Source organism: Ambystoma mexicanum, chromosome 10 (genome assembly GCF_040938575.1).
Source record: "Ambystoma mexicanum isolate Mex_15411 chromosome 10, UKY_AmexF1_1, whole genome shotgun sequence".
Taxonomy (NCBI): Eukaryota; Metazoa; Chordata; class Amphibia; order Caudata; family Ambystomatidae; genus Ambystoma; species Ambystoma mexicanum.
Window position 1 is genome coordinate 1,640,363,934 of NC_090932.1, and position 26,456 is coordinate 1,640,390,389.

The 26,456-nt window shown below is 47.6% G+C and overlaps 1 protein-coding gene across 1 annotated transcript in view; it reads right to left on the reverse strand.

The window, feature by feature from the left end:
• The window catches only part of LOC138492705 (septin-2A), a 568,103-nt gene that overhangs the window by 155,404 nt on the left and 386,243 nt on the right, over nucleotides 1-26,456 (reverse strand). The window contains exon 11 of the mRNA XM_069620052.1: nucleotides 6,251-6,308. Within this exon, the coding sequence (XP_069476153.1) occupies nucleotides 6,251-6,308 (58 nt within the window). The remainder of the gene's footprint in view (nucleotides 1-6,250; nucleotides 6,309-26,456) is intronic.

Consider the following 26,456-nt stretch of genomic DNA (forward strand, 5'->3'; position numbering starts at 1 on the left):
TCTCAGCAGCATCCAGAGAGTTCTTTACAATACTCTGGTTGACCTGGGTTCCTTCGCCAATAGTTGAAAGCAGGCGTGTACGTAGTGGTTCAGGCGCTTCTTCGGCGTCCTTGCGCAGTTTGGCCCACTGCGCGTCCGCGTAGCTAGCTAGCAAAGAATTGTTGTTCGCAATTCTTGCCGAAAAGGCAGCCGAGGATGTGACTCTTTTAGCAAGGGCATATAACCTCTTGCCCTCCTTGTCAGGTGGTGCCTCACTGGTGGACAGCGGCACCCCTGCCCTCTTCCTTGTATTAGTGACTACAAGGGAATCCAGAATGGAATGTCCCCTGATGTACAGCGGGTCTGAGGGTGAAGGAGTGAAAAGTTTTTCAATCCTTGGATTAACTCCTCTGATTAGTGCGGGTGTGGATAGCAAAGGGATGATTCTTCTCTTCACTGAAGCGAGGAGGGGAATGGTCTGGCTGACTGGGGGTTTCTCCTTAATTACTCTTTCCACAAAGTCTATTTCCGGAGAGATCTCCCCAGTGTCCAGTTCGAAATGTGCTGCTGCTCTGCGCAACAGGGCATTGAATGTGGGCTGATCGTCAATGGGAGACGTGTTTCTAACAGGTGAATTGTCAGGAGGATTTAGGTTCAGGACATCAGTGTCCTAATATACTGATGGGGATTGCCAGGGATGAGAAGGTCCTTCTTCTGGATTTTCTCCGAAGCCTTCTCCTACCCTGTCTGGGCTGTCTTCCAGACCTTCCTCTTGGTTCTGTCCTTCTTCATTGTCCACAAAATCATCCTACTCTTCCAAGTATTGTTCCTCACCAGTGAGGTCATACACATTATGGAAGTCTAAGGCTGTGTCCTGCCTCGGGTATTTGGCCCTGGGGTCCTCCTGAGGCCCTTCTCTTGGGAGTGGGAGGATTCTGGGTGTTCATAAACCTCTCCATGCAGAGATGGAGCCTTTCCATGGTTTCATGGGGTACCTCTGAGCGGTCTAGCGGGGGAAAATTAGTGTTATCTTGCTGAAAACGGCTCGACCTCTCCCACAACGTCGAGGAAAGTGTCCAGTCGCCCTCCGAAAAGCCTTCCGGTGTGCTGGGGGTCCCCCCGACTGAAGGGGGTAGTCCCTGTTTTTCTTCAGGCTTTTTCGGCGTGTCTTTCGACCTTTGCGTAGCGCTCGACGTGTCTTTCGGCGTACGCTTCTGGGCGTCAGCTACAACGATCCTCGCCAAGCTCTCTGTGACTCGTTTGTCAGCGGAGGGCTGTGGTTTCGACGTTACGGGTGTCGAACGTTCTACGGCGGCGTGCGCTCTCTGCTGGTGCGCGCCGGCCGATGGTTTGGGGGCGGCGCCTTTTTTTGCCGAAAGCCCAGTCGCTGGTCGCGGCTGCGAGAGGGGCTTCGAACCCGAACGGTCCGAGGAGGCCGCCGGTGTAACCTGCGTCTCCTTGGGCACTGATGCTTTCTTCGTCTTCGACGAAGAAGAGCTATGGGTTGTGTGTTTATGTGTTGTATCGTGTGCGTCAGTGTCGCCGGGGTGTTCATCCCCCATAAGCAGGGCGTGAGCCGAGCCCGTCGGGGCCGGGGACAGACTACGAAGAGCGCGAGCGCTCTTTAGAGGGGTGTACGACTTCCGTAGCGGAGGTCGTGTTATCACGTTCCTCGTCACTGTCGGTGGTAGCAGCGGCGGGTGAAGACCCGGCCTTCGACATAGCGTAGGCCGCCCACCTCTTGACCCTACGGTCTTTTAGAGTCTTTGGCTTTAGAAGCCGACAAGCCGAGCAACCCTCCTCTACGTGATCGAGGGGCAAGCAGCGGTTACACCGTGAATGCTTGTCCTTCCAAGTAAACTTGCCCTTACAAAGTGGGCAAAACCTAAAGGGTGTCCTCTCCATAGCCGAGGCAATAAACCGTGATAACTACCCCAAGGGAAAGGAAGGGGAAAAGGAAAGGCATTCTCAGAAAAAGAATCAGATGTCCCACGACCCCACTCTCCCTACTGTATTTGGCCTGCGAGGCCAGGCCACGTGTTCGGCAACGCCGAAGGATCTCCTCCGCTCGTCCCCTCCGTCGAAGATCTTGCTCGGCGGAGACAGCTTCACAACTGCGTCGAGGGAGGGATCGATATATTAAATCTTTAAACAGGAAAAAACGACCAAAGGTCGAGGAGATGGAATCTGCAATGTCTCTCGAGGAGCTCCGCGTAAAGGCGACCAGTAGCTGGGCGGAAAAAAACAATCTGAGGGACCTCGACGCATGAGGGATTATGGGTACAACACACGTCACTATAGGGATAGTATTTCAGACACGCCTTGTCGACGTCCCTTTTCGACTACGAAAAACAAAATGCAATACACTGCAGTGACCACTGGATGTCGGACCTATGCACAGCATGTGATTCTAAGCAGATTAACAAGCATCAATATATATATATATATGTTAGTCGGGGGTATGTCATAATTGAAGAGGAAGTGCCAGGCATCATCCGCACTTCAGCCACCCCCTTCGAAGTGCCAGGAACGTTCACGCCAAAATATGTGCGGTATGGAGAACAGATAAACCAGCAGAGAGCCGCAGTTGTGCTCTGCCCAGTGCCTATCAGAATAACAGCACCTATGGAAGTACCGACACCTAAGAAAACCTGGACAGTTTGGTCCCCATTGAGAAGTCCATATCTACAGACAAGACAAAAGAATGTTTGTCAGAATGAAATACCTGAAGAAGCCAAGAGGATACTAAAGGAAGACTAATGGTGACGTCAGGAGAAATCGGACTGACGCTCCTATAGAAGATATAATGACCTGAGAATACTGACAAAGACGAAATACCATGGATAAATTACATCCTGAGCATAAGGTGAAGAAATTGAGGTCAAGATGCAGAAACGTATGCCTTATGCACGATGAAGATATTAAGTTAGGTTAAACGTGTACAGATGCAAGAAATCGCAAGAAGCAAAGAAATCGTGAAGCTTGTTTATGCTTAGTAGTAAGAGATTGCGGCACGCGCCAACTATACATATATATACCTAAAAAGCGATTCATAGATGAGTGAAAATCCACTACGCACATGAGCCGAATTGAACAAAGGTTACTAAAGGTCTCAAGAGAAGAGTGCTGCAGCAAACAAATTCGAGAATTAACACTGAGAGAAGCCCAGCTGAAGGTAACCATGCCAAGAAGCCAAGGTCGTATCGGGCTGGAATAGGCCAACAGTGGATACAATTAAAGAGAAAAAGTACAGAGTATCCTGTTCAAGATAAGCCACAGATGGTAGAAGACTGGCAGAATTAAATCAAATACACGGAAATGCATGAAGAGGTCAATGACACAGTGTCTGAATCACCTGGCAAGGCAGGCAGGAAGGGATGACACTTCCCTGCCATACCCATACTCCTCAATTTTCTCAGACCAAGAGCAGACTCGGGCCAAACTACAAAGAAATAATTGCCACATGAGGTGATGAATGATCGTAACATAATTGGAGGGTAGCTGGGGTGCAGACTAACTCCCTGCACCTGGCTGGCTGTTCTGCATGCTGCAAAGCGCAAGTGGAAAAGTATGTGTGGGGCTGATGCCAACCCAAGCATTGTGGACCGTGTAATCTAGGGTCCTATAGTTAGTAGAACCAATGAGACGTACTTTTAGTGACGTTTACAGTGCCATTTTGAAGGAAGGGCTTAGTTGCCCCACCTGACATTGATTATCCAATACCCTCTCCCTGTTAGCATATACAGATATAGTACCTATGTTAAAGTTACCTTAGTGTAACCAATCACATTGCATGTTAAGTTTTTAAGATTACGCATCAATGACAAGTTTTTGGTATAAATATTGTTTTTCTTCTGAAATTAATTGGAGTTTAGGCGAGAAGGAAGATCGAGCGGTTGCTGATGTTCATTGAACTCCCCGTTATTTGTACTCGTCATTAAACTGACTCCCTTTGCCAACTATTAAGTTGTCATTATTACTAGGTGCAAGAGTATCAATCTGCCCCACGGGGAGCCCGAGAGCCCCAAATGGAAAAGCAGATTCAGGCAGACACAAACGCGGCATTGCGGAAAACAACCGCGTTTGTGTCTGCCTGAATCTGCTTTTCCATTTGGGGTTCTCGGGCTCCACACAGGGAGCCCGAGAGCCCCAAATGGAAAAGCAGATTTAGGCAGACAACGCAGCATTTAGCATTTCCCATTTGGGGCTCTCGGGCTCCCCACAGGGAGCCCGAGAGCCCCAAATGGGAAATCAGCTGCAGGTAGAAACACTACGCGGCATGTAAACATAACCGCGTGTGTTTCTGCCTGCTGTGGCTTTCACTTTGGGTCTCCGGTGCTCCCCTGGGAGCACCGGAGACCCAAAGTGATAGCCACAGCAGGCAGAAACACACGCGGTTGTGTTGGAAAACGCTGCGGTTTTAAAACCGCAGCGTTTTCCAACACAATAACGTTTTATTTATGCTTGCGGTCGCTTCAAAAGCGACCGCAAACATAAATACAACGTTTTTAAAGCTGCGGTTTTATTTCTAAGTTTTCCGGGCTCCTCCAGCCCGGAAAACTTAGAAAAAAAACCGCAGCTAGTGCTTATTTTTTGTAACAAAAATAAATAGCACTTACCGAGATTCAGCTGCAGCTTTCCTGCTCTGGTCTCCGGTCCGCGTCCTCCGAGTCCCGGCACTAATGAAGGGAAAGCCACCCAGCGGTAGACTTTGTTTGCTACAGCTGGCTGGCTTTTCCTTCATTACTGCCGCAAAAGCAAAAGCCAGCACAGGAGGGCCTCCATTTCACAAAATGGCGGCGCCCCTGTGCTTGCTTTTTCGAATTTTGAGCTTGAATAGCTCAAAATTTTACATAGGAAGTTTTAAAACGGAGGATGCTAGTATATTTTTTTTATGTGACCTATCTATTTTTTAAATAAAATTTTTTACTAGACCATCCCTTTAAGAGAAGGGATTGGAAAATGTGGCTAAACCCAAGATGGACATTTGGCTTGTAATGTTCACACTGAGCATGTGCAAAGAGGAAGCATTGCTCAGAGGAGGATTTGGCTGAAGTATAAGCATACTTGGGATACCAAACACGGACTCTCGATGCGGTAGGCCCAGGCCATGGAGTACAAGTATAAAGGGGTTCAGTCTGGCAATCTGGTTTCACCTGCCGCTGCTACTTTCCTGGCCGGGCTGGCACCCCCAAATACCATGCAGGTGCTAGTGAAATGGCAACTCGTCCAAGGAATAGATGGGCTAGAAAAGTTACATTTTCAGACAGGGGCATAGCAGGGGCTTGACTGGCAAAGCCAGACAACCAGATCGTGAGTAACAGGTAAAGAGCGGTTTAAGTCAACCACCAGACAAAATAATTGATCTTCTCTCAAAGAAGAGTTTGCAAAAAACAGCGTGTCAGTTTTTGTACCGGTTACTTCCATGTAAAGCAGCCTAGTCCCCTAAAGGTCCCTTGGCCCCACGCTTCTAGCCTGCCTCCTCCTATCGACATAGTTTTTCCTTTTCAATCCGTTCCCCTGCTCAATATTTTTTTTTAAGTCTATATTATTCAGGTTTTGTTTGGAAAATGTGTTTTTCAAACACTATGTTCACATATTACTCTCTGGAATAGTTTACCTCCTATATTTGCTTGGGGCAACCTTAGCACCTCTTGGCCTTGGTCTTCCAGGAAGTACTCTTGTGAGGGGCTGTGCCTTAAACAGAATGTACATAATCCAAGAGATGTCATACAGCCAGGTCATCTGGTCCCCCATAAGATCCTTTGCGATTGAGCATCGACATCAGGTTAGACTTTCAGCAGGAAAATGAAACCAGATAAGAGCATAGCCTACTGAGCGCCATAGCCGGCTTTACTTCTGGACTTGAGAGCTGGCTTCTCAGCCTGAGCAGCAGGTGGCAAGGACTGCTCCTGCAGCTCCTGCAGCACTGGCATGGTTTCTTCATGGCAGCATCAGTACTGATCAGCTTCGTACTGGTGATCACGATATTCGGTGACGAAGACAGAACATTCTTTTCAGAACTGCAGTCACTAGCAATTTCGACTGATAACCTCCTCAATTATGTACTCCGAGGTGTGGGTTTTAAGATAAAGGAAGGCGCCTTGTTCGGACTTTTACACCAAGTGGAAGGGAAGACATTTAGAAAGGATTTCCATGCTGCTGTTGCAATCAAGTGAATGGAGCATGCTACGCATCAGCCCTTCTCGTTGTACAAGACGAGTGAGGACTCGACAGCCCCGAATAAAAATGAAACAAGAGCCAGGCTTACCTCTGCCTCCTTCTGCATCAGGATCCTATCCTTGTCGACGCCCTCTTCCTCGACCGGCCTGCAGGAAGACAAACTGTTTATGCATCTCACTCAAACAAGGCAGTGCAAATAAAGGCAGAGGTGCTATGCAAACACAAAAGACAGTTGCTGGGACTGGATAAGGGCATTGCTTTGGAAAGTTGTGAGGCAGAATGCCAGGCAGAATATAGGGTATGGGCGACAGGGCTCACAATTCACAAGATCAAGTATGAAAACCAAAAGAAGTTACTCGCCTGTTTTACCTCTTTTTTCTAAAATCCCTTCAAACCGATTCCAAACATGTGACAGAACACACACGCTAAGGAAGGGTGCAACACAATGGGTGAGAACTGTCGCCGTCAAGAGGGGATGGGACCCTTCTCTGCCTGGAGCAGAATTCCTACAAGGTTGTTTACCTGAGGTGGGGGAATCTGAAGAATGGAAGATTTCATCGCATGTTTACGCAAATTACATGGAGCCAGAAATTTCGATTCAGTCTATTATTCGGGTCATTAGAGTGAACAAAGAGCGGGGATTGCGGGAGAGTCCCCCAAAACACTTGGTCACTGTTATGGCCTCGGGTGTCGCGGGGGGTGTACCGCGCTGCCTGAACAAAGAAAAAGAATAAAATAAAAATATCATGAGCCGCCTGTTCTCGATCACAGAAGTGAAAGGAACAGGCGTTGCAGGGACAAACCGAGTCGGCGGCACACAGCAAAGTGTGCTGCCAATGGTTAAGTAAGGGGATGGGTGGGAGCGGGTTAACTGAAATGGCCGGGGGAGGAAATGAAACGAAAGTAATTTTCAAAAAAATTACTCTGTGTCCCCTCAGTCATTTCAGCTTCGAACAAATCTTGGTAATCCAAGGCGGGGTGTGGGAGTTGGGATGGCCCCAGTCTCGGTCCCTTCTGCTTGTGCATGTTTAAATGAGCGAAGCACCCCCTTTCTTGCCCCATACCCGTGATGCACAATGCTGGCCAGTCTTGGGGAAACGGATATGTCATTCAGCCTGTCAGTACTGGGAAACATGGTTTTCCTCATTCTGGTTACTACTTTTGGTAACTTATCACCTTAGTAACTTTCGATTATTGTACAATGCATCTTACAAAGCAGTACAATGGGGTACACTTTTTGTTTTGCCCTAGACTGACACTCAAAGGATTTCTGGTTACTCTAGGTGTGCCTAATGGACAGGCTGGTGGTAGAAGTTACTTTTTGCTATTGTTTCCTGTATTTTCTTTAATCCTTACCACGTATACCACGTTTGGGTAACTGTGGCTATTAGTCAAACATGGCCATTCCAGGTTTTCTTTTTTGTTTCTCCTTTGGCCATCTTGTGTCTTACCCATCGTCCTGGCCTTTGAGGCAAGGAAAATAAATGGACTTCCAGTGCCCAGAAAAGCAGAGGCTTTTGCCAGGCTACAGGTGTTTGCTGCCAGGAAGTGGGATGGGAATGTCTGGTCCCAATCCACAAACTGGTTTCAGGGTGTCTAAGTGGTATGCATACATTTTGCCACCAGTGAAATTGAAGGAGCCAAGAATCCTGTCCAGTTGCAAGACCCTCAGGGAGACCGGAGACATGTTGGAAGAAGGTGACCAACTTCTGTTGCGGTCCTGGTGATCCAACATATGGTATCTGGACTTTCCATCGAAAATGAACTCATCAAATTAATTTCCATTGATTTGTATTAACTGAAAATACTTTCCATCGAAATTGATTTTGATTGAATAAAAGGGTTAGAAATAGGGTTAGGGTTGGGGCAAGGGTTAGAATTAGGGTTAGGGCAAGGGTTAGAATTAGGGCTAGGGTTGGGTTTAGAGTTAGGGTTGGGTTAGGGGGAAGCCCCCCGGCCCCCCAATATATAATAAACATTAAAACGTTACAAGGTGCTGGCCAGTGCCGAAATTTCAGCACTGGACCGCTCCATGTAACGTTTTATTGTGGAAAATAAAAGCATTGAAATGCTATCTTTTACATTTAAAAGTACATATCCATTGAAACCTGTCCATCCCTATATTCGATTGAAAAAAGTTCCAATGGATATGTAGTTTTACATGTAAAAGATAGCATTTCGATTCGATGGATTTTCATCAATGGATTTGTGTTTCGATGCATTTTATTCGATGCAAAGACCATAATCCTTTGGGGATAATTGTGGTCTCATGCAGAAGGGATGGGACCAAGCAGTTTGGTCTGGACTGCCCCTGTTGGGGTTGGACCAAGCCTGATTTTCACCTGGTCTTTCCCCATTTGTAATGGCTTGGCAGGCAAAGAACTATGGTCTGAAGGGTTGCCCAGAGCAAAGCCAGAGGTTAGGATAAATTCCAAACCTTCCAGCCATCACCTCTTGTTTAGTGTCCAGGGGATCTCCGGCATTACTGCAAAGGAGCTCCGACCCATGAAGTGGAGGACTACATCTCTTCTCAATATCAGCTCGGAGTCCTGCGAAGAAGAGCCTTCTGAAGTGCCCCTGGACCGCCCGGAGGCTGACCAGCTCAGAGTTTGGGCTACCATGCTGCCAACATCGCTGTTCCGTGTTGAGGCCTGGAACTTGGGGGATCTTCAGCGTGTGCCAGAAGACATACCTCTGAAATTTCGGGGTCCTAGCATCAAGGCGACCAGATAAGGAGGCAAAGTTTGACTGCAGCAAGTGAACCCCTTTGCATCACTGCGCAGTGGCAGTAGTGCGGAACTGCTTACCTGCAGCCAGTCCTGTCCTGAGAGGGGTCCTGCATCGAGTTCTTTGGTATTTCTCAACTGGAAGAGTTTCCACCAGCAGTAGTGGCCAACTGGAGAATTGCTTAAACCTGCAGCCCCCCCTTGGGATCAAGGGCTGAGGCTGATGGCAGGTAAAGCAATCTTGGACCTTCTTCAGCAGACCTCCCAAGTCCCACAAAGAATCTGAGTACGGGGGTGGGGGGTGAGTTGTAACGATACTTACCTGAACCCCTAACTCCCCCTTCATAACGTTTATACACTTTTGCAATAGTTTAGCTTTGCCATTGCTTGTTCACTCAAGCACTCCGAAAGGAGACATATTTGTTAGTTAGAATAACTTGTCCACCCAACCTTGGAACTGTTCATTGGACCCCAGAGATTCTGCCTTCATTTCGTTCAGCATCACAAAACTGTATGCGACTTTGATGAACGTTTGGGCACAAGGCCCCACAAATATTAAGGATTGGTTTGTGGCAATCAGGATCATGATAGCTCAAAATCTCCACCATCTCCTGAGAACCCATTGGAGGAGAGGTATTGGTGGCAACGTGCAGTGGAAGTCGAATGCACCCCCTAGTGCACCCCTCAATGGTAACTCCAACGAGCAGAACTGCCTGAACTACACGTCAGTCCCTGTGGAAAACAGATCCACTGTCTGGTACGCAACAGGTTGAAGAATTTCCTGGCCCACTTCTCACACGAGATCATGTCTCTGTCTGTTCAGAGCATCGGCCAGCTCATTCTCAGCTCCCGCCATCTGGGCCAGCCAGGGAGACTTCTGGTTCTCCAGCATCCAGAACCATAGCTGCAAAGCCTCCCTGTATAAGGGCAGCCACTGCAAAGATTGCATCCGCATTCTGGCTTTTGCCACAAGAAAAATGCAGAAACTAAGGTGAAGGATGGAAGCTGCTGGTAGACTTGTGGCTCTAGAAAAGCTCGACCATTTGCTGGACACGGGTGACTCTTCGAGGGTTGGGCGAGCCTTCCCATCCTGTGTGTCTAGGACTGATCCGACGAATTGTACGTAGGACTTCTGGAATTTCATGGAGAAACCAAAACTGAAGCTGAGAGCAGGTTTCCTTGAGCTGCATCGATAGCTGCTCCAGGGGCCTTTCCCAGATCAACCAGTCCTCTAGGTACAGGGATACGTGAACACTGGATATCCTCAGGAGCGCCCCCTCCACTGCCATCAGCTTGGTGAAAAACCTCAGCACAAAAGGTTAAGTCAGAGGTGGGCACCTTGAACTGATATTGAGCATCCGTGATGACAAATCTCAGGAACCGCCTATGTTTCCAATGGATCGGCATATGAAAATATGCATCCTGAAGATCCAGCAACTCCAACCAGTCCTGAGCTGTAGAGCCTGGAGAATCTTTCAACATCACAATCCTGAACTTGTCCTTCCTCAAGAACCTGTGCAATGCCCTGAGGTCCAGGATGAGACAGTCCTCCTTTCTTAGGTTCCAGAAAGTGGCAAGAGTTAACCATGCGTCACAATTAGATTTGTGAAGATTAGCCATGCGTCACATTAGACAGAAAAGTGAAGATTAGCCATGCGTCACATTAGACAGAATTGTGAAGATTAGCCATGCGTCACATTAGACAGAATTGTGAAGATTAGCCATGCGTCACATTAGACAGAATTGTGAAGATTAGCCATGCGTCACATTAGCTGTTTAGTCTTGCTGCACTCAGAATCACACTTTGTGACTGCGCAGAGAGCTATTAGTGGGATTAGCCAATGTTTTTGCATTGAAAGGAATTTGTGGGAGTGGCTAGTGTGTTGAGCTCAGAGCGGCGGTGGGGGCAGCAAGTGTATTGCACTTAAAAATTGGAGTGTACAAAGGAGTTGTAGCTGGGTGAGCTCTGCTGACACACTTGAAAGAACTTTACAGTCAATATACTAAGCACCCTGCTCCCCTCCAACATACATTCCAAGTACTATGCACACCCTATGGGATATCCAAATTACACACAAACACACACTAACATTTGCATACAACAAACAATCCCAGGCACTGGACCATACCCCAGTAGATCCCACAAGTCAGTGCACACAACCATAACTACCAGCCAAACTACACATGAAACAGGCACCAAACACCTGCATACAACCTGCATACAACAAACAACCCAGACACTGGATCTTCCTCTTACGGATACAACAAGCAAGTGAGCTCGATCAAACTACCGGCCAAGCTACACACTAACCTACACCCAACATAAACACTTGCATACAACAAACAATCCAGGCATTGGGCATCTCCCATACAAGCCAGTGCACGCAATCAACCCGTCTGCAAGCCAACACACACAGACGCCAGTTCCTCCCGGTTCTGGACCTATCCTATCATTCTACCCTCACTAACCCACCCCCACCCTCTTTCTTGCAGAGTCATGCGAGTGCCTGGAGACCGCCTCAGTGGTAGTAGTGATGCACAGTATATGTCAACATACCATAAGAGTACCAGGCTGATCCCCTCTGCTCGGGTGGCACCGCCTCCACAGCACCCTTCAATAATGGGGCCCTCAGTTCCTCCTGGAGCTCCGGTTGCTGTGGAAGGGGGGGTGGTCGGTCTGGCAGGCAGTCTTTTTAGAAACTGTAGACAGTACCCCTCCATCCGATGAGCTTCAGCTTCCGGGCCCAAGCAGAGGTTATCTCCTTCCACCTGTGCCAGTGCTCCGAGATTCTCCTTCCAACCAGAGAAACATGTGGGGAGAACTCAAAGCAGCTTAGCGGGCACCGGCAGCACTACCATTGCAGTCTGCTGGCCCATTGAGGCCTTTCTGCCCCATCTGGGATGCGAAAAATGCCACTGCCCTTGCCTGGCTTGCAAGACTGTCTTTCGTCCCAATGGTACATATCTTCTGAAGCCCCTGCCCCTACAGGAGAAGCCAAAAGACTGCTTACTGAGCTGTTGCACAGCTGGTCCCAGCAATTTAGCAGCTATCTTGGAGTCTTTAAACTTTTCCAAAAACTTGTCAGCTTTAGAACAGGTACTCACCATCAAATGCCATGTACAGAAGTTCAGCATGGACATTCAGTGAGAACCCCAAACTGTGGAGGTAAGCAAACCTCTGAAACACAATGTCTCCATCGAACAGCCACTGCAATCTGCAGTGTCCACGCCCGCCTACAGCGCTGGACACGCCACCTCGTTCCAATCATTAAATCACGTTCAGTAAGCCATCCCTCACCTCTCCAGGCGAGAGAGGACGCGCTGCTTCTGCCATCTTCCTCCACAGCCCATGGGAGCCTTTAGCAAATATGAAGGACACATTAATTGCCTTTAGGGCCACGGTCCCTGATGCAAAAATCTTCTTGGTCAGGACATTGGTATTCTTGGACTCCCGGTCTGTGTGAAGGATAGAGGTGGATGTGGCCGGTCTCGAGCTCACTGTGGCGGTTTGAACCACCAAGCCCTCTGGCATAGGGTGAGGCAGAAAGGGTGGTCTCCTCTGGCCGGCTTGCATTTCTTCATGAGTTCTGGGTCTACAGCCAGTGTGTAACACGGCTTCTGCCACATAGTGCTGATGGGGTCCGATATGGCCACATCTGTTAGCGGATCCATTTCCAAGATGTCAGTAAGGGACTTGGCTGGGGTGTGCCCAGACGCAAGACCTGGATCACTTTCTCCACTGTCCTCCTGTATTGAGCATTGGGTTGTCCATAGTGGGAAGTCAGGGGAGGTGTTCAGCCCACTTGCATCGTACAAGACTTAAGACCTGTCTAACAAGTCGGCCTGGTCCGTGAAGAAATCAGAACCTCCGACTCCTCCCCCCGCCCCCGACTCAATGGCTCCACACCAAAAGGGACCGGATCCCCTTCATCCTCGTAAAGCAATCTCTAGGAGTCGAAAGAACTCTGATCGCGACTCGGGGACAAAAGAACGCTCAACCGCCGATGGGATCATCCCCATGCGGTCTCATGGCGCTGATGCCTGCGAGGATCCCAGCGCCGAAGTCGACCTCGAGGGCATGACACCTGACACATACACTTTGACGCCAAAGCCACCGGGTGAAGCTGGTGCCCTACCTGCCTTCTGCATCGAGACCCGATCCGTACCCTTCTAGGAAAGCTGGAGCAGTTTCTCCCTAAATGCCTCCCACTCTTTCCTCTGGAGAACCGAAGCCGGGCAGTATTTACCACGCTTTTCCGATGAGGCATGTCTCTGGCAATGGCATCTCAAATTTTTATGTGAGGATGAATGGCACGAACCGCTGCAGGAGAGCAAGCGTTTCTTCGCCTTCCTACAGTGCCTGTGTGCTCCTTCTCTGGCATGGGGCCTTCAATGTCATTGCCTGATGACCGGGTGGTCAAACGTGGTGGGAATTTCGACAGAGGGCACCCAAGCTCCCACTTCGCCAAACGGTCCCTAATAAACTTTAGGTTCATTTGCTGATAGGAACCGCACTGTTGTTCTTCCCCAGACAAAACACGGAGACACCATGCAGATCCCACGACTGACATTTTCGAGCCGCAGTCCTGACAATGCTTGAAACAACACGCTTTAGGGCCTGAGAGTGACGAAATTCGAACAAAATTATTGATCACACAAGAGAAAGGTTCCTAACAGTGTGCTGAGCACGCCAAATTAAAAAAAAAAAAAAAAAAAAAAGCAAACACACACAGGGCGCAGTGACATGTTATATATGGGATACATTACTCACTGTCATCGTATTTCGGATGCTTGTATCAGTTGTTTTCGAAACTCGAAAAGCGACATCGACAGGTTCATGGGCAAAGAGGTGTCTTAGTCATGCGTGTCAATGCAGTAATGCCAAGTGAAAGTGTGCACTGAGCTCCATGTAGCTGCTTTGCAAATGCTGTCTAGAGGGACATCTGCAAAGAAAGCCAGAGTGGCTCCTGTGCTCCTTGTGGTGTGGGCTCTGTGCTATTCCATCAAACAAGACACTGACTTTCATGCCCAATTGTATACATCCGACTATCCACCTGGAGATGGTATTTTTTGAAATGCGGTCTCCTTCTCTGCCTGGTGCTATGGAGACAAACAGGTCTGTTTTTCTTAGCAGTCTGGTCTTATTTACGTAGTAAAGGACCGCCCTCCTCACATCTAGTGTGTGGAGTTTTACCTCAGCTGAGCTGGTGGGGTTCCGAAAGAAAGCCGGTAGCTCAATAGACTGGTTTACGTGAAACTTAGAGATGAACTAAAGGGAGAACCTAGGGCGAGTACGTAAAACTAGCTTGTCCTTGTGTACGATAAAGAAAGGATCCTGCACTGACAATGCTTGTATTTCTCTTCTTATGGAAGTAATAGCCACTAAGAAGGCAGTCTTGTAAGTCAGGTGTTTTAAGATTAGACTTGTGCATCGGCTCAAAACGCCCATGAGCTTAGCGAGTACAACATTGAGATCCCCATCCTGGTGGCGGGTTTGAAATTGGAGGGTGGAGTCTCTTTACTCCTTCCATGAATGCTTTGACGACAGATACCTTCCACCATGAGACCTTATTGTGTGAGGTGGTATAGTCTGACAAGGCCGCCAGGTGGACCTTTAAAGAGTTGGATACTAACCCTGAAACTAGCAAGTGGAGCATACAAGTTAGAATGTGGGAAGGAGTACATTGTATGGGGTTAATTTGTTTAGACTGGCACCAAATTACAAATCTCCACTTGTCGAAATAACAGTGTCTGGTGTTGGGCTTTCTTGCTTCCTTCAAGAAGTCCATACACCTCTGTGGTAGGTTAAGATGTCCGAACTCTGACTTCAGGAGCCATGCTGCCAAGTTCATTGAGTGCGGTTGAGGATGCACTGTTAGGCCCCCGTGCTGAGTGATCAGATTGTACGGGCACGGGAGCTTCATGGGAATCTCACATCGCCAGTTTGCCCAGATATGGATACCACGGTTGTCTTGCCCACATAGGAGCAAGTAGGATGAGCGTCACTTATTCCTTGTGTATCTTGTCCGCCTCCTTCCTCATGAGAGGTGTTGGGGGGGGGGGGGAACACTTAAGCACATTTCCCTGACCAGTTCATCCATAGGGCGTTCCCATGGGCTGGGGGAACCTAGATGCGAAGTTTGGGCATTGACTGTTTGCTTGTAGCGGACAAGTCTATTGTGGGGAAACCCCATTGAGAGAAGAGGTGCTCTACGCCCCTGCGTGTATTCACCATTCGTGTTCCTCTGGTAGGGGATCTCTGTTCAATGAGTCTGCGAGAGAGTTGAGTTCCCCTGAAACGTGCTGTGACGACAAGAATATTTTCCATTTGAGTGCTCATCTCCAAATGTGTTGCGCAAGCTTGGACAGATTTGGAGAACGTGTGCCCCCCGTTTGTTGATGTAAAACATTGCCGTAGTGCTGTCTGTCAGGACTTGCAGAGATTGGTTCGCTAGGTTAAACTTGAATGCCTGAAGAGCTTTGAATACTGCCATTAGTTCCATGAGATTGATGTGGTTCTGTGTTGCCACCTGAGACCGCAGACACTGAGCTGCGTGGTGAAGTTTATGAGCCCCCCACACAGCTAGTGAAGCGTTGGTAGTGACAATCGCTTGTACCTTCGGAACATAGAAGGGTTTCCCCTTCAACAGATTTTCTCTTGTCCACCAGCGAAGATTTTGTACTAGTGTTGGCGAAGCGACCACTAGATCGTCCCACTGAGCACTTGCCTGAGACTACTGTTCGCCAACCAACCACTCCTGCATGGGTCGCATGCGCAGGCACTCGTGTAGTAATAGGTAAATGCAAGATGCCATCATGCCTAGCAAACGCAAAGCTTTGCGCACCCTTATCTGGCAGCCGGCCTAATAATGCTGTATTTGCAGAAACATGTTTTCAACTCTTTCTTCTGACGGAAAGACAAACCCTCTTCTGTGTTTATGACAGCTCCTAGGAACTGTTTGGTTGTGCTTGGCACTGGCTTGATTTTTTTTCTCGTTGATCGAGAAGCCCAATTGAAATAGAAGGTTGATAGTTCTTTGAATGTTTTGCCTGCAAATTAGGGGAGACTCCCCTTTAAATCAGCCAGTCATCCAACTAAGGGTACACTGGGATTGCATCCCTGTGCAGGTGTGCTGCCACCACCGCCAGTACCTTGGTGAATGCCCTTGGAGCAGATGCTATTCCAAAGGGCAGACCCTTGAATTGGTAGTGCTGGTTCGCCATCTTGAAACGCAAGAATCTTCTGTGTGCTGGTAACATTGAAATATGAAAATAGGAATCTTTTATGACCAGTGTTGCCATGTAATACCCCCTTTTTAGTAGAGGGATTACCTCTTGTAGCGTGGTCATACTGAACTTGTGGCTTGACATTTGTTTGCAGGGCGTAAATCTAATATTGGACGCATTGTTAGATCTTTCTTTGGTACAAGGAAGTAGTTGAATAAATATCCTTGTTTACCGGGTTGGCCAGGATGATTTCTATGGCGTCCTTTTGGAGCAGCGTGGCGATTTCCTCGAGGAGGATGTGTTGGTCTTCTTTTGAGAGGGTTTTTTGGCATGGGGGTGGTTCCAGGGTCGCTCGGAGCTCTATACAATATCTGCTCGCTACGGTGGACAGCACCCATCTGTCTGAGGTGATTCCCTCCCATGCTTGACAAAGAAGCAGCAACTATGAGTAATGAACACTAACATCTTTTCACCACTTTGGTACTGGGACGAGGAAGATGACAACTAGGAGCTATAAGGGTCGGGCATGTCCCTTTAACTATGGTCAGGCAAGTCTCAGAGATCCACACCTGCAGCCTGTCAGGGGCTGCAGGTGTATAAAAAGGAACCAGTAGAGCATAACAGGGAGCAAGAAGGAGGCCTGCGTGGAAGTGTTAGTTAAGATTTTCATATCAATGATCTATCTTCCTGACCTGTGTCAACTCCAGAACTTTTTGCTGGACTGGTAGATTATTTTTCCCTATACCTCGGTGAGTGGGAATCTTTTTCCACGCAGAGTCTTTTACCATTTTTTTGGGTGTCATGTTTAAGACACTCCATAGTGTCTTTTAATGTTGTCCTCTTTTTGACAATAAATTGTTGCTGGGTTGCTCTAGGGGCCCCCCTTTTAACTTTCTCTGACTAACCTTGTGAGAACTACTATTCCCAAGGGTAGAAAGGATTTTTTTTATCCCTTTTACATTTTCTTAGGTGTGGACAGCATCCCCCACCTTATGTGGAGTGCTAGGGAGATGCTGAGTATTGCCTTTCCCATTTTAAATAATATTTATCTTACACAGACAAACATACCTTTAATAGTGGTGGCAGCGTACCTTTTCATCCTGACATCCAGGGCAGGAAATTGCTGTGTGTTAATTTCATCTTCGGCGGGAGACCTCGGTCTAGCCCACCCCGGCTCCAGGGTGTCTGTAAAGGTAGGTAGCAAGGGAGGAGTCCAAAACTCTGCAACCCTTTGTGTTCCACCCCGACTGCAAGAATACTGTTCAAACTGAAAGGGTGGCTGTCCTGAAAGGACTGCCAAGCCCCCACGTCTGAATGTTGCATGGCTGTTTGATTGGCTGGGTTCCTGCATACAAGTCCGATCCTGGAAGCTGAAGAGGTTGACCACCACTGGAACCAAAACAAAGAGGAAGATGAAGAAAGCGCAGCGGAGACTATTTCCAGCGACCGCAGAGCCTGCTGTGTAACCAGAGCCTGCTGAAGCCCTTGTTTCCAATGGACCAGGGTATCCTGAAAAAACGATGACCCCGAGCCTGGTGGGACCCACTAGACTCAGGAAGACCTACATTTTGAGCCATCCCACGTTGTACTGTGACCTTGGTGGGCTGCAATACCCTGGGGACCTCGAGGCATTGTGCGGTGCACGGTCTTCTAAATTCCGAATCCCGTGGAAACTTTTGGGCATCCTGCAAGAACTCCAGAGGCACAATTCAGGCCCAAAATGTCCCCTCACCAGAGTGCTGGACCTTGCAAACGATGAGAATCCGACCAGCGATATTCTGTCTTCTTCTGTGCTCCTAAAAAACCGCCAAATCCACAGAGCCGCAAGGAAACTCTCGCCTGGTGCCTTGTCCTGCGATCCCTGCTGCAAAAGTTCTTCCAAAGTCCCGTCTTCCGTCTTCTTGAAAAGGAATCCATCAACCAGGTTTTTGGCTGCAGATCCTGAAGTCTTCCTGCTGCAACTCTTCTTATGTGCTGAGGAACTGTGTTGGCTGGGGTATTTTAATTTTACCTACCTTACGCCATTGTGTGTGTATATAGCTTTGGGGTGTTTTCTGTAATTGGGAGGCCACTCATCCAGGCTCACTGTGGAATCCTCCTAGGTTGTCTTCTCTGAAGTCCCTGGACGCTCACCTAACTTTATAGTGAAATCCTTACTTGTTTGAACAGTCTCCCTCTAGAACTGGGACTTTGCATGCAAGTGAGCCCCATCTCACCCTGCCTACAGCTGGCACCTAGACCACTATGGTCCCTCTACTGCCTCTGAGAGAACTCGTGCTATAGAATAAGGGAAGGACTGGATAAGAAAAGGGTTCTTCCTTGAAAAGAACAGGTGTGCAAAAGAAAGTTACTTGTAAAAAAAAGTTGGTTTGTAACTAACTCTGAGAGCAAACAGTTACACAAGTTACTACTTACCTTAGAAATGTTATGCCATTCTGAAAAGTATATACAAGGTTGTTTTGTATACATGTAATATCTTTCTTACCTTATAAACTGTTTTGCTATTCTAACAGAAAGCAAATGTAAGGGTATATTACTCACATGTGATTTGGTTGTGCCTCTTCCCAAAAGTAATGCTGTTAGTTCCACTTCACTATTCCTGTTGGGGTAAATGTGAGAGTGTCCCCAACGGTCTCTTGCCTCCCTTACTTGCTGTTAGCCCGTGCTGAATAAGTATGCCTTAAGTTTTACCTATCTATTATAACCTCATTCATAAAGAGCAACATGCCTTTAAGTTGCTGAAAGCTCCTTTAAAACATGTATAGGTTTTACTTATCTTGAGTTAGCTGTATGCCATCCTAAAATAAGTTATTGCTTTTCTCAATCTGTGTTTCACAGATCTCAAAAAACACCTGTTATAGCATATTACGCCCATAGGTTTTACTCACCTAGTATAACTTATCACAAATGTATAGGTTTTTACTGATCCTGGAATAAGTATCCACTATTCTGAAAAGTATATTGTCCAGTTGATTTACTATGCGATTTCCTTGCTGAGCGTCACGGTACAACTGCTAGGATCTACTGCCCTTGAATGACTGTAAAGTAATCTAAAAGCAACTCATGTTTTTTACTCCCAAAGAATAGGTGTGCCCTATACTGAATTTGTATACAAAAGTCTGACCTACCTAGAAATACTGTTAGGTGTTCTAAATAAGGCCTGTGCTTTGTTCTGTGTATTTAAAGCATAGTAGTGTTGTGTTTTTATAATATGCTTATATGCTTTATGATAGTACTTAGTTACCCAAGAATCCCTTGGTCTGCTTGTATATAAAATAAAGCCTTTAGTTTTACAATAGATAGTGTCAGTGTTTCTTTGGACCATTATGAACAATACAATTTCATGTGTACTGTTTCTACAGCCCTCCCTCCTAAAATAAGCCTGGCTGCTCTGTCTACGCGACCATGAACTCAGGTGGTACAGCCTTATACTAAGAGTGGAGTATTGACTCTCAGTTCAATCGTACTAGGCCCTTAGTTGGACTTCAGAAAAACTGTCTAACAGGAAGGAACCAGCAGGGGACCGTGCTTCAGAGGAGGCAGCCGTGGTGGGAACAGAGGATGAGCCAGGGCACCAGAAAACTTCCAAGAAGACTTACACAGGCCACTGGCTACGGGCTGTGTAAGTGTTGGCAGTCTAGGGGCCTCTGAGAACTGTGCTCAGCAGCAGGAGCTGTGAGCGCACCAGGAGAGAGGACGCCGTCTGCATCCAGAAAGCAGCAGAGAAAGACACGAGGCAGGCGAGCGGAATGCAAAAGAGCGAGTTTCCCAGCTTCAACGGTGAAGAGGAAGCAGAGGGAACCACCGGATGGAGACGCCACAAGCCGGTGAGTGTCAGGTGAAATGCTCAAACACCGGGCGCTCCTACAATGATCATTGAATGCCGAATGAATGGTACTTTACAAATGAGTAAATGAGCGAAAACAATATTTATTGAATACCGAACTAAATGGAACTTTAAAAATTAATCTAAGCAATGCTTATGTAATACCAAATTGAACAAAACTTTAAAACTAAGCTAATCTAATACTTGTGGATTACTAAATGGACGAACTTTAAAATACAGTGAAACCAATGAATCTTGAATACCGCACTGAAGGGAACTTTACAAATAAGCAGCATGCATTCTTATTGAACACTGAATTGAATGAAACACTGAAATTAAACGCATAAACTAAGCAAATTTGGTGAATAACCCCAATGCCCAGGTGAAACCAAATTACAGAAAAGCACACAAGTAGGGCAGAGTCAGATGAAGGTGGGTATGAGTGAAATACCCTCAACTGAACTTTTATGAACAAATGCAGAGTGACAAGGCCCACAGACTGGAAAGCATTTGTGACAAAGGATGGCAAAGCAAAGAGGCCGAAAAGGAAAAGCCAGAAGATTGTAAAGCGACACACAAAGCCAAGAGGCCTAAAGTCAAGAATTCTAGTTGTGTGACCTCTGAGGGGTAGAACGTATGGCCCGACAACTGCGCCTAGACCAGGGAGCCCTAAATGTTGAAAACTCAAAGACATTGTGATGATGAAGTGAAAGTCTTGGGGAAGGGGACCCTGAGACTTGAGGAGCTACAATGTTTGGTCTTGAGAATGAAGCCTCAAGACCTTGTTTCTGTGAAATGTGTTGCTTGGTGCTTGGTGCTTGAGGCAGGGAACCCAGAGGATTGGTTTTTGAATAATATTGAACTGTATTGTTGTGAACTGGAGAAAGGTAATATTACGACTAATTTGTGGAACTTTTTTATACTCAGGGAAGGGAAACAGAGAAAGCTGCTAGCTGAAAGAAGCTCAGAAGTGAGCTGAACACCATTTCTTTTGGTTTTCACATCCCTACGCATTGGTTTGCTTAAGCTGTGAAGACGAGCATAGGTTTTGGACACTGACAGACTATTCTTGAACTCTAACTCAGACTTTCCTTAGTTTCATCAGGTAGGGAAATCCAACCTTAGTATAGGGCAAGGTAACCTTCTACCAACCTGATATTTGATTTAATAAAGTATTTTATTTTGAACTTGTGCCGGTTGTCTGTGTCTTGCTTCATGATGCCGTCACACGCCTCACAGGACCCCCCACTACCCCTCCAAGTAAGATATTGAAATGTTCTACTTGTACCATCTACAAACTCCCACAACCATTTTGCCTGTCACCAGGAATTTCCCCCAAGCACAATGGCTATCCATGCAAAATTGCTCCCTATACAAAAGCTGCTTTTTTAGTATTTTAATCCATCCAGAGGTTAGCCAATCCCAACCGGGTTGAATCGATCTGATACTCACGCATCCGGAAGATATGCTCCAAATTCTCCTCAAACGCATCATACCCTGTAAGCCTTTGTGCTGCTAGATGCCTTAATCCTATGGAGCAGAGCCGGGTTACATTTAATGCTGGACTACTATGTGCGTGTATGTACACCATCCCAATTTTTGTAGAGCAGAGGGGTACCAATTTGAGTATGTGGCACATATCCCCTGCTAAGTCCCAGTGATGGTATCACCCCAGGTCAGTGTGATTGCATGCAGCCCTAAAGATTCTACACCTCTGCAAGGAGTTCTGGAGCGGTCAACTGTCCAAGAGGAGACAGAGGTGGGGCTTGTGAAAAAGGTAACTTAAAATCTAAACGTATGATCGAGACCTTGCCTGGATATTCTGAAGTTACTAAGAAGGCTAGACTGTGCCCACAGGACACACGCAGCCCTCATAGGTCGCATAAACCAGCCCACCAACATCTGAAGGAGGTTTCTTTTGCAGATCTGAGGCAGTTCTTGGCCAGTGCAGCTGTTCACGCTACCCTACTGGACGCCAGGACTCTCGGGAGGGAATGCATGATGCAGTACGAGTAGAACTTCCATTCTCCATCGAACGATGGATCCTTAACCCCGGTCTGGCAGCCCTGCTGGTGCACACTTGAGCCACATATGGCAACTTCTGGGGAATGCCCATGGCAATCACCCTGGGCATTGTGTAGACAGTCAATACACTCTATGGTGGAATATTGCAGGGCGTCGAGCAAAAGAACGTTGAATGTGGCTAAAACAGGAATGTTATTTTCTTGCTTTAGGGGACAGAGGCTAGGAGTTATGTACCATTTACAGTTTCCAAATAAATGTAGAGATTTCCCAAAAGATGTTCGTCTACTTTAACCTTTGGCTCGCCAAATGCCAAATGCTTTAGACCAAAATTCCCATCAGCCTAGTCAATGGTGAGGGATCAAATAAGGAGAAGCCACTTTGTTACAACGCTCAACCTCCCGCTCAGAGAGGATAGATGAGATGATAGGTTATTTATAACGCGTTTAATAACCAGAGGTTTCTAAGCGCGAAACCAGGGATCGAACCTGTGTTGCTCCGAGTCGTCTTGCTTCCAAGGCGAGCACGTTGCCCCCGCGCTATCCTCCCGAGACGGATGTGGATGGGAGTCTGAGCTTTGCCATCAAGATCATACAGAGATGGCCACAAGATATGCAGACCTAGACTACCGCTTGCGAGGACGCCCTCATCTGGCTTCTTCACAAGACTTCTGTGTGTTCGCCTTTTACCATGTTGTAACTAATTAATGCACCCGGATGCCTGGTGCGCAGTTACAAATAAATAAAATACAAATACAAGTATTGAGGGGTGGGGGAGAGAGTCATGCTACAAGTGTGTTCTTTCCAATAGGATATTCAGTTTGCCTTACCATCCTCTGGGTGGCGCTGCACTCCTACATTAGCAATGAATGGGGCTGGAAATTCAGAGCGGGGCGTTTGGCACAGGAAGACGACGAAGTGCACTGTAAACATTATGAGCCTGCACCTGTAACAGGCACGAGTTACAGGTGCAGGTTCATAATTAGATAGTCAGTTTATCTCCTGAAATCCTACAAAAAAATGCCCGAACACTGAAAGCAGTGTGGAAGTATAGCACCCAAGCATGGAACCTTCAGCCCGAGGCACTGCTTATCAGCAGACAATAGTTCACATGCAGGGACTTGCGATTCCTTTCTTACTTATATTGGGCAAAACTTCAGTTACCAGAATGCAAAGTGCTGCTGGCTGACAGATCAAGGCTGCTTGAAGGACACGCAAATGGCATGCTTCTTGGCATCGTCGTGGATAACGGGCAGTTAATAATTGCCACCGAGTTAGCCGGAGGCCGTCATGAACACCTGTAACAGGTAAAGGCAAGGGTGGCTGCCATTTGTGGGTATCGGGGCCTTTCAGGCACTGTCCTTACTTGTGCACTACGGGCATACGGGCATAAAAATGCCCACTCGCCCAACTTGGAAATGATATGGTCAGATGCAAACCCGGGGTGCGAGTAAGGGCAGTTGGTACCACAACGTCCACAATGCCTGGGGAGAGCGAATAGCCTGCAATGCATAGCGAGGTCTCTGAGATGATTTAGCCGCCCTTTCACGGGGCTCTGGCCATTTCCAGTGACGAGTCTGGCCGTGGACTAAGTACTACATTATTTTATTTGTACAAGGAAGATTTTTAAGATTCATGGTAGCGGGTCAAGTGGCACAGCGAGTAGAGCGCTCGCTTTGACATCAGTGCAGAGCCTGCGAACGCAGGTTCGAATCCCGGCAGCGCCAAACTCAGCGTTTCATCCTTCCGAGGTCGATAAATGAGCACCACACACCGTGGGTCTAAGCAGCGCTCAGATACCTGAGGGTTCGTAGCGCTATATAAATGCCAAATTATTATTATTATGGTGATGGTATGCAGTGGCTCCTACAATAAAACTGGCCAGCCCGCCTGTAAACGAAACAGACAAACGAGAATAACCTGGTTCCCCAATTCCGAACACACTCTGCACTTGCAAAGTAATAGTAACCCTGTCTCCTCAGCTTTTTCCAGGTTTCCAAAGAGTGAGCACTGGCTTCCACCGAACGCTGCTGCTGGCACCGTGCTCTGTGCCCGCACTGACCAAGGCACCGGGCAACCGCGCAGACATCTGACACATGGCCAACAGCATTGTGACTGTTCCGTTTCGCTGCGGCCCGGTTTGGGCGGTCCCTCCCCCCCCATTTTGTTTGGCACGAGGGTTTTTAGACGTGCCGCCCAAACGTTCGTCGCGCCAAATCGATGGCCGCTGTGCCGAAGCGGTCATGCCAAACCAGCCCGCGGCAAACGGGGTGTGCCACTGCAAATTCATTCCGACAACTGGTCAACTATTGCCAAGTGATGAGGAGGGGTGCAAAGCCAGCGGCAGAAAGCACAGTGGCGCAACCATTGGCTAGTTCGGCTTTAGCCACTCCCCCAAACCCCTGAAATTCTGGGATAGGTTGACTTGACCTGGCTGGCCTACAGAGCTGTACTACTGTAGCCATAAAGCAGGACACAGAAAATAAAGGGTGCCTTTGACAGCATAGGTAAATGCTCGACAATTACTAATGTAAACCTTCCACTGTTCACTGTTCGCATCTGCATTCTTATGCATACATGTTTAGGCAATTGAACGTGTGATGTGGGGTTAGCAGTCGCATGTCCCTCGGGGTGCATGCGTGTCGCCTGCACTCTTTAATGTTTGCATCTGAATACTTTGCGATCGGTTTACACACATGGGATTGCGGTTTACGAATCACGCTGACGGCACCAAGTTGCTGTACATTGTTAAAAATGCACAGCACCATCAGAGACTACTTAGATGAAACCTTGTGTCTCGGATAAAAAGGGTGAAACTCCAGCTCGAGACACTAGTCTACCTAGGAGTGACTATTGTAATGCCCTCTTGGCCGCAGCTGGCAAAGGTGGTATTCCCAAACTGCAAGTTGTGCAAAATGAGGCAGTTCAAATCGTGAACAACATTTCTCGCACAGTCCAAATCGCCGAATCCAGAAAATAACTATGCCTGTGGCTGCTACAATAGCACAAAAACGGGATCCCATGGATGGGAACCCCGCCCCCTGAACTCTATCTGGCATGAATGATTCACCAGATGTCTGTGGAAATGGAATGCTGTGAAGATTCTCACATTTCCTCAACTCTTCTTTGCAAAAAAGCGCCTTCCAATTACAGAAAAAGGAGCTCAAGGCGCTCCGGGACGGCCCCGTCTTCAGGCGCAAATGGTAATCAATATAAATAAGCACTTGCCCGTGTTAGTACCATCATCAGGCATTAATAATCAGTAATACACTGAAGGACGTTTCATAATTTACCTCATGTCGTGTATCAGTTTATTACTGATTATAGAAGACTGATAATAGTACGAACACCGACAAGTTATTTTTTATTAATTTTACATTGATTACGATTTGCTCCTGAAGAAGGGACCACAGACACGAAACAAGTTGAGCTTGTTTTTCTGCAATTGGAATGAGGTTTTATGCAAAGAAGAACTCAAGAAATGTGTTTAACATAACACCGAGAACCTTCATACCATTAAATGTCCACAATACACTTCCAGCATCAAGGAATTGCCTGTTCATGCCAGATACACCGCACAGGGGGCGGGAATTTCCCTTCCATGGGATCCAGCTTGTGTTCGAGTTCCAGGCTGTGTCAGGACTGTTGGTTTCTCCCCTGCACCTGAAGTGATAAGAGTTTTATACTAGAACTTCATTTAAAATAAAACAGATTCTGAATTTAGGAGTGTGGGGCTTCTTTCGTTTGGTGCTGCAATGCAATTCAAGTCCATTACTCTGGCACATAAATGCCTTTACGCGCGAGGGCTCCATGAGCCAAAGAGTACTGTGCTCAAGCATGCCCAGCCTTCTCTCCTGTCCCAGCGCCCGGCGCGTGAAGGGAACTGCCCGGCTCACCCAGTGCAGGAACTCTCTGCCTATGGATCTGCGCCAGGAAAGGAGCAGGTTTCCCATTCCAGAGCTCTTGAAAACCTGCTCGTTTGACTACAGTGACTCCTCCTGCCTGTTACTGATGGTCTGCCATCTACCCTGTGTCCCCGTTTTTGTGTTGTGCGTTTATGGGGTCCCTAATGGCCGAGGGCTACGGCGCAAAACCAATACAATAAAAACATGTCAGGGGAGTGATGGGTAGGGGCGATGGGGTGTTAGTACGTGCATGTCAGGGGAGTGATGGGTAGGGGCGATGGGGTGTTAGTACGTGCATGTTGGGGGAGTGATGGGTAGGGGCGATGGGGTGTTAGTACTTGCATGTCAGGGGAGTGATGGGTAGGGGCGATGGGGTATTAGTACGTGCATGTCAGGGGAGTCATGGGTAGGGGCGATGGGGTGTTAGTACGTGCATGTTGGGGGAGTCATGGGTAGGGGCGATGGGGTATTAGTACTTGCATGTCAGGGGAGTGATGGGTAGAGGCTACGGGGTGTTAGTACTTGCATGTCAGGGGAGTGATGGGTAGGGGCGATGGGGTGTTAGTACGTGCATGTCAGGGGAGTGATG